Raw genomic sequence first — 16,769 nt, 5'->3', positions numbered from 1 at the left:
ACCATTTAAGGAAGTGGCACTGTAACTTTTGCCAAGCAGTCCTACACTTTGAGGTGTTTGTACGAAGGTACATTACCTTTCCAGAGTTCATATGACATTTTGTCAGTTACCGCATGAGGTATTTTGTTGAGGATATAGTTTATGGTGAGCAGCAGTTCTCCCCACAGATTCTTGGCTACACCAGATTCTTGCAACATTGCTTTCAACATTTCTTTCGGAGTTTGGTTCTTTCGTTCCGCAACTCTATTTGACTATGGTGAATAAGAAGCATTTATTTGATGGATAATGGTGTTTTTTTTTGACAAAACACATTGAAAGGTCCATCATATTCACCTCATCTATCACTTTTAACTATTTTAATAGTTTTTTCTAGTTGTTTTTTAATTTCGAGTTCATACACTTTGAATTTATCAAAGACTTCGTAACAAGTAAACATAACAGTATCTTGTGCAATAGTCTATGAAAGTCACAAAGAACTTTACTTCATTTCGTTTGCAAATACATTAAGTCGCACATATCTGTGTGTATTAAAGTTAGAAGTTCAGTTGTTCGTTCAACATGAGGTGATAGTGTTTTCGTGAGTTTTGCTCATCATTTTTTTGAATGACTGTCATTACAAATATCTTGACAAGTCCATTCTTAACAAAACCTTTTCTTATAAAAACATCACTCTTTCTAGAGATCAGCTGGTCGGATTCGAAAGCATGCTTACTCATGAGAGATCTATAAAATATATTATTTCTCATGTCTGGAACGTGCTTCACGTTGGTCAGGATAACCTCTAATCCAGAAGTCATCTTCAACAAAAAATTTACAGTAACTTCAATTTTGGATTGGGAGATATTTCCCATCTTCACTTGATCATTAGTTTTACTCTTTTGATAGGTACTAAACATCTCTCTGTCAATACATATGTGTGTAGTGGCACATGTGTCATACCACCATTCTTTAGGGTTATCTTCAACCTCGTTGGCTTCTGCAACCACACCGCACATATCAGCTTCAGTTAGGTTTGCTTAACTTTGCGAATTTTCTGTTCGTGGGTGGTCAAGCTTGTTTCTTGACACTCGTATGTGCTTGTTGAGCAAGCTTATTCGGCCCAAAATTTTGGAATTTTGCTTTTCATGTACCCTTATTCTTGTACGATGCGACACTGACATCGTGAGTATGAATTGGCCCTTCTTTCTCACGTTTTAGTGATTCTTTCTGGAGCCTGGTAATCAGGTTTGCCAACACCAAGGCCTTTTTGCTTGTATGCAAGATAGTTCTTGGAGTCCTCCCGACTTGGTATGCAAGGTTTCACATAGCTTCATGTTTTCTTCAGCTATCACTTGGAAGATCAGTTGTAGCTCATGCACTTGATCTATGATAGGTCGTGAGTTTATCATCTCAAATTTTGAGAAATTTTTTCTGACAACTTTTCTAGAGCCTACATTGAAGGACTTGTATTTCTTTTCCAGAACAACCCATAGATTTTTGAAAGATTCGAACTTACTGTAAACACTCAACAATTTGTCCACCAGCCAATTTTGAATGTAATATTTGCATAGGAAGTCGCCATGCTTTCATGCATCAACACTAGCAAGAACCCTTGGATCAGTATTTTCTGCGGGTAGCACTGGTTTGACCTCAGTAAAATAACTTGTCAAATTTAGAGTAGTCAAAAGAAGTGCATCCTTTGCTGCCACTGTTTGAAGTTGAACCATCAAACTTGTCAGGTTGAAGCTGTTTATGTTGCAAGGCACATACGGAATTTGTGTAGGAAGCTATCCAAGTGATTGACTTTCACTGGTTGCCCCATTGCAACCATTGACGTTGTTAGCAGCGTTAGTCAAGAATGAATCTGTTCACAAAACACAAATTGTAGTAAGTATTGAGAACTCAATTCAACAAGCGATCAAATTTTTAAGTCGTTATACAATAAATGTTTTTAGAAATTACGTAAGCGTTCTTAAATGTTTAATAGTCTTTCCTAGAACTCGCCTTAATTAAAGGCATTTTAAACGTTTTTTTAGTAAAAAATATGATCGTTTTTATAATTAGAAAAATGAAATCGCGAACTTGTTAGAGATTGTCGCGTAAATCATTTTTTATATGCTTGTCTTTATTGATCAAAATGTTTTGCAGAATAGCTAAAGAGCGTTTGCAAATCGTCTCAGATCGATTTTAAAAACGTTTTAAAATCCGTTTTAAAGAAATATTACATAATTAATTGAAAAGTATTCCATTATTATTTAGACGCAGTTTATATTTATTCAAAAATCTATAGGAAAGATTCTATAACTGTTTGGATGCAATCTTTAATTTCTCTAAAATAATAGAGAAAACCTTCTATAATTATTTGAGCATAATTTTGTAAAATTTATCTCTTTCCAAAAAATCAAAAACTCATATTTTTTAGAATACATTTTTTTTTACACAGTCCCTTTAAGTTTATAATAATTACATTCACATTTATTCAAATTTTTACTCAGTCCGTTAAGCTTATAAAAAAATAGTTCCGACAAGTTCCTGAGCTGCTAACTATCTTCTTGGGGATTAGCAGTTGTTTCCTATAGAAGTTTTGGTCCTCATATCCTATATATCCTTCGTGTAACTGTTGCAGCATGTCGTGTTATTTCTGGTTTGTTGTTGTTGTAATGGTTGTAATATGTTTTCATCACTGAAATTTAAAGAAAACGAAAAACTAAGAGAAAGTAAAAGAGAGTAACAAAAAGATGAAGTTAACGAATTGTACGTACTTTGACACAAAATGAATGTTTAGCTCGTAAGTTTAACTATTTTCAGTATTCCTAGAATATTACGCATATATTAGTTCTAGTTCAACTCCTGTTAAATAAACTTGTAAGATAAGTTTGATATGTTACAAAAAAAAGATAAGTTTGCTAAATAATCAAATTGTATTTTTATTAAGACCAATGATCATGAGTAAATATTGTTATTAAAGGGTTTTCAAAGGCTTTTAATATTTTGACCAATCGTATAGTCATGTTATTTATAATACGATATGCATGGTATCTAATAAAATATAACTAAATTCCTCCTGCCAAAAAAAAAAAAAATAACTAAATTGCATAATATTGTTTTTTTTTTTTTTTTTTTTTTTTTTTGGTAAAATGTTAAGATTATTATACCAAATTTTCTTTTTTTTTACAGAAATACGAAGAAGACTAGAAACGGAATTGCAGAAATTAAAACTAAACAAAGCATCTATAATGAAAATGCACTTTCTATTACAAAGAAGAATAGCCTAAGAGATGAACCGGAGGTAACGTAGAGACGATGACCCAAAGGAGAAGTGTGAGGGGACTAAGCTCTCAGTTGCCGCGAGCTCCCAGAGAGAAAGGCGGCTCAAACCTTGAAACAACGGGTAAAGACCTACAGCTTCCAAGAGACTCAATCATCAACACAACCACAAAGAAATACATCACGATGCTGCAAACCCATTCAACATCGCCCCACCGGCAGCACGAGGAGGAGTCCACAGATAGGCGGTGCCGTCGTGCGGGACGGTGAACTGGAGATTGCTGCCTCCAACCCTCCAAACCCAAGACCGTATACACCCATTTAACCCACCGAACAAGAGGATCAGTGAGACATATCGGGCACACCTCCTCCGGAAAAGAGCAACCTTCGAACTAGTAAGAGAACCGAGTGCCAAACTACCTCCTATCCACACTCTACAGACCATACCGCTTTCACAGAAGCTACAACTCCAAAAAGATGACGCCTTTATTGCAGGAAAGAGAGAGACTTACGCGCTGCCACAGTCAAGAGCTCGACTCTGGAAGACAGAGACCACCAATGAGACGCGGATGCTGTCTCGTGACTCGTTACGTACTGTCACAGGAACCTCCAAGCTCGGACGACAACACCGAAAGAAGAAGCACCTCACACGCACCCATAACTGAGAACCAGCAACAGGATCTCCCAAAAGTAAAGAGGCTCTGGACGGATCCAAAAACCCAGACATAAAAACCCAGCCATGAAACACAAACCTCACTCGAGCCACCAAGGAAGCGTGACAATGAAGAACCGCAGGGTAGAAATCTCATCAAAACTCCACGCGCCGTCGCTCTCATGGTCAGAACCCTAGATCCAGGAAAAAGCTGAGAGAAAATCCAGCGACCTGAAAGCGGGAGAGAGGATCGACGCTGGTCCAAGCGCTAACCTCTAGAACACCGCCTCGGTACCAACAGATCTACTGCAGGAGCTCCAGCAAAGATACATACGGCACCAACCACCCACGTAGCCGACTCCACCGACAGTCCCTTGCACCAATCGTCGCCGTCACACCAGATCGACTACCGCGAGAACCAAACCACCGGATCTATCACGGATAGATGAGAAGTCTGAGGCGGAGGGGACAGATCCAGGGCTTTGGCAAGACCGAAGGGAGAAGGAAAAAGCCGATGAAGCAAAACAGAAAGAGAAGACACGAGCCTCCGACGACGACCTAGAAGGACCACCGCCGCCGGAGCAGGGAGGAGTGAGGCTGGCTGAAGCTGAAACTAGGTTAGAGAGATGGTGGAGAAAATTTTTTAGAGAGAGAAAAAGATCGCTTTATTAGATAATATTGTTTCTAAACAACATGTAATTTTGTTAGAATCCATCCCAAAATAAGGGGTTACCCGAGTAGCGGTAGGGGTTAATTTTCCGTTTTCCACTGCTTTGTATAGTTCTATCCTTTCATACTGCTTTATTCTTTTAATATCAAAAGTTGTTTTTCACGACTATTTGTTATTCCAGATAGATAATTCATAAATATATTTAGAAGTAAAAAGAGAAACCTTGTTTAAAACTCAAAATATGTAACAAAGCAGTGGGTGCATGTGCATCCACAAGTTTTTCTTAACATTCTCTCCTGACGGCAGTCGCATGAATCGCTTAAAACATTTTAAATTGCGATTGTTGCTTGCTTAAACTTTTGCAATCCGTATCTATCCATTGTGTTTAAATTAGTCACCTTAAGATAATATGTTTGTGAGACCCCAAAACATGCTATTTCTAAGATTTATATTTTTGCGTAATACTGTTAAATGCACTTTGCAAAAGAGTGATGAGGGTGTGAAATTTGTATATTTTTGTCATTTACTTGTATCGTCTTTTTTTTATCAACCATTTAAGACGATCTACTATGGTTAATTATGATTGAAACCCAGAGGGAATAATCAACCACTATATCCCAATATAAAAATGATTTATTTCGTCAATTAATACCATGAATCGGAATTAGTTCATTTTTACTATTAATTTTTAGCTAATTTTTAATATTAGTGATTTTGTTCCGGAAGTTTAAGATGTTTGTCGCACAAGAAAGTGTTTAATAATGTGCGTCATGTATTTGGACCTAAATAAAGTGTGACGAGACAGTAAAAAGAGAAACAAGTAGGATAGCACAACACAAAAGCAATACAGTATTATTGACACAAACCGTTATCAACAAATACAACCCGACCCTTTAAAAATTCCAGTAAATTTCAACCAAATGCTTTAAACATGCACGATAGTGAGGTGTATCATGTAAGTTCATATAAATGACATAAACTTTTGACTCTTCATATATATACGCTGAAAAGGGGAATGAAAGTAACATGACCAACAAGTAAACATCAAAAAGTATAAAACCTAATATCTTTTGTATTTAACCATCCCTTATATAATGCCCATCATTTTCGCAAACACACACACACATTTATTCAATACTTTTTCTTTTTTTTTGCTAAAACACTTATTCAATACTTTATACCATTCCAAATTCAACTGATCTATCATAATTAAGTATCAAATTGAAAATGGAAAATTTCTGGTGGGAGAGAGATTCACACCTTTTGTAGAAAATGCGTGTGGGGCAAACTGAGAGACACACGGCGTTTTCGTTTCTGCCTAGAATCAAAACTTAGTGCTAGACTGCATACAATGGACATGTTTAACTCTTTACAATGAGCATATTCGTAGACTATTTAACTGTTGAATTTATATTATAAGGATGTTGAAAAAATAAACAATGGTGTGAAGTAAACATAGTTGAATTCAACAAGTTAAATAAAAAAATATGGAATCACCAACACCATGTGTTTTGTTATTATTAGTTGTAAAGTTTTTTGTTATTTTTATTACATATTTATTATTCAACACTAATTATTCTTTAATCAATTCATTTACGTTTATTTATCAAAACTTATTTATTTCACATTCTCTATAAATAGTGATTGTTTTCATTTTTTGGACATAGAAAAAAAATTTCAAATATTATTTTTGAAATAAATCTTAACAATAACTCTTTAACACAAGTTCTTTAATTATATTTCTGAAAATTAATTTTCAAAACTTTTAGTTATTTTAATTTAATTTTAGTTAACAATAATATATAGTAAAAAAATATGAAATGAAGATGGTAAGATATGGTGTTGAATATATTAAACAAAACAATTAAAAAGTAAAAAGTTGAATGTGTGTTGAATTAGTAGGTGGGTAAAAAAAAGATAGATGTGGGGTATTTAAAAGTCAAAATATATTGTTGAATTTCAAAACTATAATTGTGGTTAAATACACAAGGCCAAAAAGTCAATGACTTTGGCACCCTCTCTTCATCTTTACTCTATTATAAATTGAAGGGCCAATCGGCCAACTCTATTTGTCTTTAAGAAACTAAAACAGAAACCAATTGATAACCAATCTTTTTTTCTTTCTCCTCTCTCTCATAGCTAAAGCATAAATATCGAGAGAGAAACTTTTGATTGTCTGTGTGGTTTGTGAGAGATGGAAGAGGCAAACAATCAAAGTAAAAAATGGGAACAAGAGGAGATTAGTAATGAAATGAATAGCTGGGAACTGACTGAAGAACAAAGTTTTGATTGGAGAGGAAGACCATCCAACCCTAACAAGCATGGTGGAACGAGAGCTGCTCTCTTTGTTCTTGGTACTCGCTCTCTCTCTCTCAAAAACTAATTTAGTGTTAAAGATTTGTTTCTAACCAGTGATGGATCATATTATAACCCCCTCTTGGGGTTCATATAAGTGTCTTGGTCCATAAGAACCCATCCTTATCCAATTTATGGTCCCACTAACCATAATTATTTATTCCATAGACCTTGGTCAATATAAGATTTCACAATTATTCTATGGCTTATGGATTTGTGATTTTTAATTTTGTTTTTAAGGACTACAAGCCTTTGAGATAATGGGGATAGCAGCAGTAGGGAACAACCTTATAACATATGTTATCAACGAAATGCATTTCCCCTTGTCTAAAGCGGCCAACATTGTTACCAACTTTGTCGGCACAATCTTTATCTTCGGCCTCCTCGGGGGCTACCTCTCTGACGCCTTTCTCGGCAGCTTCTGGACCATCCTCATCTTTGGCTTCGTTGAGCTTTCTGTATGTCTATGCTCTCCTTCTATTATTTACATAAAAGTGTATATATAGATCTATGAGTTCCATGGCTTCCATTCAGAAACAAATATGGGACCCCTATTATATATATATTTGGATATATATATATATATATATATATATATATATATATATATAATGACGTAACTATTTACGTGTATACGTCCATGCATGCTTTTGGTGTGTACTCTTTTATATATAAGTTTATTATTTATTATTTATTTTTGCACCCAAAAAAAAGTTTATTATTTATTCACGAATATCTGATCGCTAGAAAGAAAGAACTATTTAACATCATTAGTTAGTGTTTAAGATAAAAAGCAAGTCAAAAACGTTTTAAGATCAAATTTCCAGTTCTGAGACTTTTTAATTGTTTTTCTCAGAGAAAATTGAAGGTAACTTTAATTGATGATATATCAATGTTTAAGATCAAAGTTTATAATTCTGAAGACATATATTATTAATTAATTGGTGTTTGACTCTTTACTGCCACCTGTCTTCCCAGGGTTTCATACTATTATCAGTACAAGCACATTTACCTCAACTAAAGCCACCAAAGTGTAACCCACTTATAGACCAAAGCTCATGTGAAGAAGCAAAAGGTTTCAAGGCAACGTTCTTCTTCATGGCACTCTACTTGGTGGCTTTAGGAAGTGGCTGTGTGAAACCAAACATGATAGCTCACGGTGCGGACCAGTTCTCTCAGTCACATCCTAAACAATCTAAAAGGCTCTCATCTTACTTCAATGCCGCTTATTTCGCCTTCTCCATGGGCGAGCTTATCGCGTTAACTCTCCTCGTTTGGGTCCAAACTCATTCGGGCATGGATGTTGGATTTGGAGTCTCTGCTGCAGCTATGACGATAGGCCTCATTAGCTTACTCTCCGGCACTATGTTTTTTCGTAACAAACGTCCACGTCGAAGCCTCTTCACTCCCATTGCCCAAGTTAGTTTTTACTTTTTTTATTAACAATTCGTATACCATTCGAATACTCAAAAATAGTGTGACTCATTTTAGGATAAAAATGGAATCACAAAAAATAATATATATATATATATATATTCTGCAAAAAAAACATATATAATTTCTTTTCAAACAAAAAAAGCTTACAAAGTTTTTGACAAAGAAAAAAACTTATATAAGTTATAAGATTTTGTCTTACATAAAATTATTATGTTGTCTTTAATAACGAAAGATCGAGATTAATAATAGTTCCAAGTCTAGTTGTAACAATTTTTGTGCACCTCCAAGTCTAATTGTAACTAAAAACAAAAATCAGTCACTAGGTGAACCTAGATTTCTTTGATAGACTATGTCTTACACAGGAAAGACATACATTAATCATAATGGCTTTTTATTCCCTAGCTAGTCTTTTTGGAAGTTTTACCTCAGTTGAGTTTTTTTTTTTTTTTAATAAAAATGTAAAAATATTATTCCCAGTTTTTAAATGTTTGACAGAAATACAATGAGAACTAGAAGCAGAAAAAATAAAATAAAACTAGACAGCAACTCAACCTAATCTAAGCAGGGAGAGACACAACAAGCTGTTGAGTTATAAGAAAATACTAGATTTTGACCCGCACGTCTGTGCGGGTGTATTTTTTAAAACAAATATGATGCTATTTGCTTTTTATGTCACTATTTAAGGTTGGGCAAAAAACTCGAATTCGAAGAATCGAACCGATCCCAATCCAAATAAGTAGTACTAAATCCGAATCAGAATTGGTTAAATATCCGAATTATTCAAAATTTTGGTATTTGAAGAATTGAAACATAATCCGATCTGAACCAAATTATTTTTAATATATATAAAAACATCCAGAATATATATGATACTTTTAAATTCGCATAAATGCTTGAAAATATATACAAATAATTAAACGTAAATATCTTAAATAGTTAAAAAATACTCAAAACTCCAAAAATACTTAAATAATTATTAATTCTCTATCCAAATATTTAAACCAAACCTATTTAAATTGGTTATCCAAATCAGAACCAAATCTTCAAAGATCTGAACTGAACACGAAATCCCAAAAAAAATCAGAAAACGAACCCGAACGCCCACCCATAATCACTATATATATAATCCATATATCTGTTATCATAGGTTACAAAATATGTGTTATCATATAATTAATCGTATTTTATACGTACCATCAAATAAGTTTTCTTATAATTAATAATATTTTATATGTACAATCATATAAATAATCACATATATTATATTTTAAAATTTAATGTGAAATATAAAAACCATAATTTAAGTTGTTGTTTGAAATTGAGCTTTGTATTGTAGTTTTATTACATATATTGAAAACATTTCTATAATAGTTACTGGAAAATATGTTAGTAAAAATCAAATTTTGAATATATGTATATTTTTGAATGAATTTTTGATATAAATCAATTTTAAATTATTATTTTGATTTGAATATATATATCAAGTAACATAGACCCATTACTTTTTAATATAGTGTAATGGACTTTCAATTTTTTTAGTAGCATAAGCCCATTATTTTTTTTTCTAACTTACTACTATCCATGTTTCCAAACAATACTATTTTTTTAACTACTATCCATATTGCCAAACAATCTCATTTTGTACTTGAGTTTTAATAAGATAGATATGTTTAAATAAACAAAACATTGATAAGACGTATTTGTTTTTCAAATTTGTCTGCATGCGTATATTATACTTAAGTCCACTGGAGTTGGACCCATGAGCATATATTATGGATCAAAGCTTAAGAGCATCCACACATATAAAGTATAAACTAGTATAAAAAAACAGTATAGCTGACTTATATCCACGGATAATAATAAATATCCAGCACTTATATCTATCTTATTAAAACTCAAGTACAAAATTGGAGTGTTTGGAGACTTGAATAGGACTATTAAAAAAATTTGGAGTGTTTGGAAACATAAATTGTAGTCTTTTAAAAAAAAATTAATTTTGTTTGGAAACAAGGATAGTAGTATTAAGAAAAAAAAAGTAATGGGCTTATGTTTTTAAGAAAAATTAAAAGTCCATCATATTATAAAAAACTATCTATCTAGGCGAGATTTAAAATATACGAAAACGGGTCAATCTAATCGCCTAAAACTTTTTCTTTTCTAAACTAACCATAAAACAAAATTTAAACTTTATACACATATTTCAAATCAAAATAATAATTTAAAGTTGATTTATATCAAAAATTGATTAAAAACTAATACATATATTCAAAAATGGATTTTTACTAAACTATTTTTCAATAACCATTATACAAAAATGTTGTCAATATATATAATAAAAATACAATACAAAGCCCAATTTGAAATACCAACTCAAATTATCGTTTTTATATTTCCTATTAAGTTTTATAAATATAATATATGTAATTATTTATATGATGGTACGTATAAAATACAATTAATTATATGATTACTTATATGATGGTACGTATAAAATACAATTAATTATATGATGACAGTATACGATATATAATAATGAATAGGGATGAGATTTCGGGCACCCATACGGGTTTGGTTCTGATCGGTTTGTGTTTCGGGTTTTCGGAGTCAAAGATTTAAGCCCTGTTAGGATGTTTCTAAATTTTGGTTTGAGTTTGATTCGGATCTTTGCGGGTTTGGTTCGCGTTTGGATAACCCATTTAAATTATTTTTAAAGTTTTAAATCATTATCTATTTTAAATTTCTCAAAATCTATAAATAAAATAATATATTACCTATAAATTTGAATAACATATGTCAGAATACCTAAGCTTAACATATCAATTGGTTTGATTTAAAATTTTGGATACGGAATCAATAATTATTTTAAGTATTTTTGGTGATTTGAGTATACTTTAACTATTGCAGATATTTACTTTTGACTATCTATATATATATTTTCAAGTATTTAAACCAATTTAAAAGTATCATTCTTAATGTTTTATATACGTTAAATCTAAAAATAATTAATATATATATAAGTATATAAATCTATTTTTAGATAAATTCGGGTACCCGAATACTTCGGTTCGGATCAGATTTGGTTCTCTAAATAACAAAATTTTGAATAATTCGAATATTTAATCAATTTATGTTCGGGTTTGGTACTATATTTTCGGATCGGTATCGGTTCTGTTCTTTGGATTCATTTTGTAAAACCTTAATAATTACATGAAAAACAAATATCAACATATTTTTCAAAATGTACACCCGCACGCCTGCGCGGGTCAAAATCTAGTAAGTTATTATGACTAACTACAAGTATTACGAAGGAATAGTAACAGTTTACATGTAGTCCCTACAAAAAAAAAACACTACATATGATTTCTTCAAAACTTGCAATTATACGAGAATTTTGTTGACAAAAAAAAACGAGAATTTGACAAAAATTTGCAATTATGTGATAACAGTTTACATGTAGTTCATGGAATTTGAGAGACGAGTGCTCATGGAACTTCCTTGTTGAACCGTCAACGATACGCACTATACGAGAATTTAGCTTTTACTGTTTTATTTACACTAGTGATCCAAGCTTTTATCATCTGACTAATCCTCAAAAGAAATGTAGCTATCACATAGTCCTCTCACTGTCTCAATGTTTTTATTTTTTAAAAAATTTGTATTGTTCAAATTTACAGCTAATTTTTAATACTCCAACCGTTTCATAAAAAATGTCACTTTGACATTTTCACACAGACTAAAAAATAATTGAAATGTATTAAAAATTTTATTTAAGTACACATATTCAACCAATAAAATTTGAGATAAATGAAACTATTTATAAAATAAATGCATTTGTAATTAATTTTAAGTTAAAAGTTGTATTAAAATTCTAAAATGACACTATTTTTGTAACAAAAAAAATGCTAAAGTGACATTTAATATGAAACATATTGAGTAATAACGTTCTAGTTTTCTAACTGTCCATCATCATTTAAAATCATTGTTATTTATTTTAATTATACATGTTGTGTGTAAGTAGATGAGTTATATATATATATATATACAAAGTTATATTTTGGTTTTTGTGTGTAATATTTACAAAAATCAGGGTATAAAACTGGTTCTTAAAAACAATTTAGTCAATATGATAAAATTTAATAATTGAAGTATTCATATGATCGTGTTAAAACATTTTACATAGGTTATTTACAAAAATCCAAATACTATATATTAAGACAGAAATCATGACTTTGTTCATGTGTGATTTTTTTTATTTGGACCATTCTCTAAAAGTTTATCAAGTCTTACATAATTTAATCATCATATCTTTTTATATCTTTATCATTTATTTAAAATACAAAAAATATTCTTTAAGAAAATTCTAAAAAAATCTTTTCAGAATCAGGATAAAATATATATTCGAAAATTAATTAACTTAAATTTTAATTATCATAAAATATAATTAAAAATTCAAATTAAATTTATTTTTGATTGATGAACGAAAATTAAATTATATAAATATTATTAATTATATTTAAGTGATAATAACCATTTAAATTGATTAAATTTCAAAATGCATTTTAAAAATATCTTTAAAATATTTTGGTAGAAAGAAATATCCTTTTTTGTTTCAAATAAAAATATTTACTACAAAATGTTTTTGTAAGTACAATATATTATAGTCTCTCTTTTAAAAATATTTTTTGTTGTTCTTAACAGTATCTCAAAATATTTATTCTCTAATATGTAGGTCTAATTTAATTTAACTTCCATATATAAATTTCAAATTTAGAAATAAAACCAGAATGTATCTCAAAATATTTATTCTCTATTATGTAGGTCTAATTTAATTTAACTTCCATATATAAATTTCAAATTTAGAAATAAAACCAGAAACTATGTTGGTAAGTTCCATATATTCACTAAAGCTAATAATATAAAATCTGTGAAACTACTTTAATAATGATATAGTTTAATTTTAAATAGAATTATTATTATGCACTGATATATATTTAGTATCGTTTATAAAATGAAAAATAAAAATTTTATTTTATTTTTATGTATTTTATAATAATAATAAATCATTTTATATTGAACTAAATATGATAAATTATATTAAATTAATAAATTTATTTTGATAAATATTAATATTTATGTTAAAAATATAATGTGATGACATAACGGCTTAACATTCGCAACCTATATAATACATGTATAAAAAATTATATATCTTAAAATTTTGTATATAAAATTATATATTATCTAAAATGAATAAACGTAAAAAATATTGCAATGAAAATCCAGCTTTGAAGGACAATAAGTCAGAATTGAGTAAAAATTAAACAAAAAATAATTTTCAGATATGTTGTTTCATGCATATACTAATTTTTTCAGTAACTAAATGCAAATACAATAAGATAAATACATAATAAGAAGCAACAAATGCGTGTGATGAATTTAAACAATTGATTAATTATAGCATATAAACTATAAAATTATTGTATTTGAAATAATTATATAAATATTTAAATATATAATTAACGTTAAAAATGTAAACCACCAATGATATAAAATAAATATCTATGTATATGAATTGAAAAATATATCTGCGCGGTTACGCGGATCAAGAATATCTAGTTATATATTGTGTTTCTTGAAGTTTGGTCCACTAGGTTTCTTCGAAAGACAATTAAAACATACATCGAGGTATCAAAGTGAGGAATTTTGATTACGTACCTAGTTACTCACACGTGTGTAGACAAGCCAATTCTAGAATAGTTTGGCCCATGCTGACTCATGAAAAGAGAAAAGCTGCTGTTGAAATAAAACATTATAATTGTGCGTTTTTGTTGTTGTTGATAACAAAATAAATATATAACTCTTTGAAAAAGAAAAAATTGATATCAGCTTCTGCAGTCAGCAAACCTATTAAATACATATATTTACATGATATACATCAATAATAATAATTTTTGGTAAATTATTATTAATAATACGAAGTGGTTCTGCATCTCAGGTTGTCGTTGCTGCCATATCAAAAAGAAAGCTTGTGGCTCCCTCAGACCCAATAATGCTTCATGGCGGAAATCATGCCTCAAATGACGTTGTACCTTCATCCACTTTACCACACACTCCTCGTCTCAGGTCTTGCATTGAACTCATTATTTCACTTTTTCTTTCACAGATATTTAACTTTCTGGTCGTTTTGGTGTTATATATATATCCATTCTTATCAGACCAAATCAAACCATAACTTCAATAGAAAGATTTTGGTCTGTACGTGTTTACATTTGCGTTTAATTACATGTGCTTTTTCCAAATAAAGGGTAAATTAAATGTTTTAATCAAAAATCATTACCAAACCTTTTACCACATAAGTTAAACAAAAATCTCATCCATACATATTACTGAAAATTAATATTATTTTATAACAATGCGAAAATGTGTTAAGAACAAAACAAAAGATGTCTCAAGCTAACACAAATTTGCATGAAATCAGTGAAAATATATAAAACTTTATGTACTATTGGCAGGTTCTTGGACAAGGCATGCATCAAAGTCCAAGAAACAAACACAAAGGAGAGTCCATGGACGCTTTGCACAGTATCACAAGTAGAGCAAGTCAAAACCTTAATTTCACTTGTTCCAATTTTCGCGAGCACCATCGTCTTCAATACTATCTTAGCTCAGCTCCAAACGTTCTCTGTTCAACAAGGAAGTTCCATGAACACTCGTCTCTCAAATTCCTTCCACATTCCTCCGGCTTCACTCCAAGCAATCCCTTACATTATGCTCATCTTCCTCGTCCCTCTCTACGACTCTCTATTCGTTCCTTTTGCGCGCAAGTTCACGGGACAAAACTCAGGCATTACTCCATTGACTCGGATAGGATTTGGACTGTTCCTCTCTACTTTCTCCATGGTTTCAGCTGCCTTGCTCGAGAAGAAACGTAGAGACTCGTCGGTTCTTGACGGTAGAATCTTGAGTATCTTCTGGATCACGCCGCAGTTCTTGATCTTTGGGATCTCCGAGATGTTTACTGCCGTTGGATTGATTGAGTTCTTTTACAAACAATCTGCAAAGGGCATGGAGTCCTTCCTGATGGCTTTGACTTATTGTTCGTATTCCTTTGGGTTTTACTTCAGCTCTGTGCTCGTTTCGATCGTGAACAAGATAACTTCCACGTCAGTCAACTCCAAAGGGTGGCTAGGGGACAACGATCTCAACAAGGACAGGCTCGATCTGTTTTATTGGCTTTTAGCGGTTCTCAGTCTACTGAACTTTCTTAGCTATCTCTTCTGGTCTCGTTGGAACATTAAGTCTTCGAGAAGCAACAACTCTACTGTGGTGGGAGGTGATAACATTTAGCTTGATGCATATTACATGTTTAAAACCCAGCATATAATTAATATGAATAAGTTTATTGACGTAGCACATTGATTTCATAGGCTCACGTCACTCCCTGTAATCATTTTTATATAGAAAAGGAAATGGTCATTGGCAGCAGCACCAAATTAATATTACATATATATATATATATATATATATATATATATACGCACACCAATTAACCTAATGTGTACATTACAACAATCAAACGATATGTCAATGTAGAATTTTAAGGTTGAATAATTGACAAAGACCAACAGTTACAATATACGGTTCTTTCAGAGTGAAATAAAGCTAATACAAAACCAGTTTGATTTGTTTGTGAAAACAGTAAATAAACAACAATGAAAACGATATGAAAAAACATTAACGAGGCGCTAGGTTAAGGGTATATTGCAAGAATTCATAGATCATGAACCAAACACTTATTCAGAGAACGATTAACAAGCAAGTCTCAAACTCAAATATCAATTACAAGCGATCCACAATCATGCAACGATCTAAATTGTCGTTTGAACCTAGAATTCTAGACAAGCAGTAATGAGCGCGCGGGTTTGATATGTTCACGATTTGCCACATTGCCTCACCATGTTCTTTATAGTAACCTATTACACTTTTGATTAATATATGCAATCTAAAATCAAAGACTAAATTATCAATTTATTCTCAACATTAACAATAGGGAAAGACAATCGCATATATATATCACTATCTATGTTTAGTTCAATGATTCCAGAATCCTTTGAATTCTCTAAACTTAAAAAGAAACTACTCAGACATGATAGCAAAAATCACAGCAATAGAGAATGAAAAAAATCATGTATGAATCGATAATAATAAGCATAGAGAATTCAGAAATCTTTTCAAAAATATATAGAGATTTTTTTTCTCAAATTTACAAAGTTATAATCTCTCTTCAAAAATATGTGTAGAAATTATCTTAGTTTGAAAATAACAATAAAAACGATATATATTGCAAGATGTTGGCGGCTCCTGGTGAAAAATAAAGATTCCTAGGTAAAATTCTGGAATACTTGAAAG

The 16,769-nt window shown here is 31.1% G+C and overlaps 1 protein-coding gene across 1 annotated transcript; it reads left to right on the top strand.

Moving 5' to 3' along the window:
* The first annotated feature begins 6,607 nt into the window (after positions 1 to 6,607).
* On the top strand, positions 6,608 to 15,845 carry LOC106417192 (protein NRT1/ PTR FAMILY 4.3). The gene is made up of 5 exons (XM_048739883.1): positions 6,608 to 6,922; positions 7,164 to 7,381; positions 7,902 to 8,342; positions 14,356 to 14,483; positions 14,873 to 15,845. Exons 1-5 carry the CDS (start codon positions 6,763 to 6,765, stop codon positions 15,705 to 15,707), a joined length of 1,782 nt encoding a protein of 593 aa, XP_048595840.1. The 5' UTR covers positions 6,608 to 6,762; the 3' UTR covers positions 15,708 to 15,845.
* The last annotated feature ends 924 nt before the right edge of the window (positions 15,846 to 16,769 follow it).

Source organism: Brassica napus, chromosome A9 (genome assembly GCF_020379485.1).
Source record: "Brassica napus cultivar Da-Ae chromosome A9, Da-Ae, whole genome shotgun sequence".
Taxonomy (NCBI): Eukaryota; Viridiplantae; Streptophyta; class Magnoliopsida; order Brassicales; family Brassicaceae; genus Brassica; species Brassica napus.
The sequence above is the reverse complement of the archived record's forward strand: the minus strand, read 5'-3'. Positions and strand labels throughout refer to the sequence as shown.

Coding starts and splice junctions, on each gene's coding strand:
- LOC106417192 (XM_048739883.1), top strand. CDS start 6,763: ATGGAAGAGGCAAACAATCAAAGTAAAAAATGGGAACAAGAGGAGATT. Junction 6,923..7,163: donor AGCTGCTCTCTTTGTTCTTG/GTACTCGCTCTC, acceptor TTTGTTTTTAAG/GACTACAAGCCTTTGAGATA. Junction 8,343..14,355: donor TCTTCACTCCCATTGCCCAA/GTTAGTTTTTAC, acceptor TCTGCATCTCAG/GTTGTCGTTGCTGCCATATC.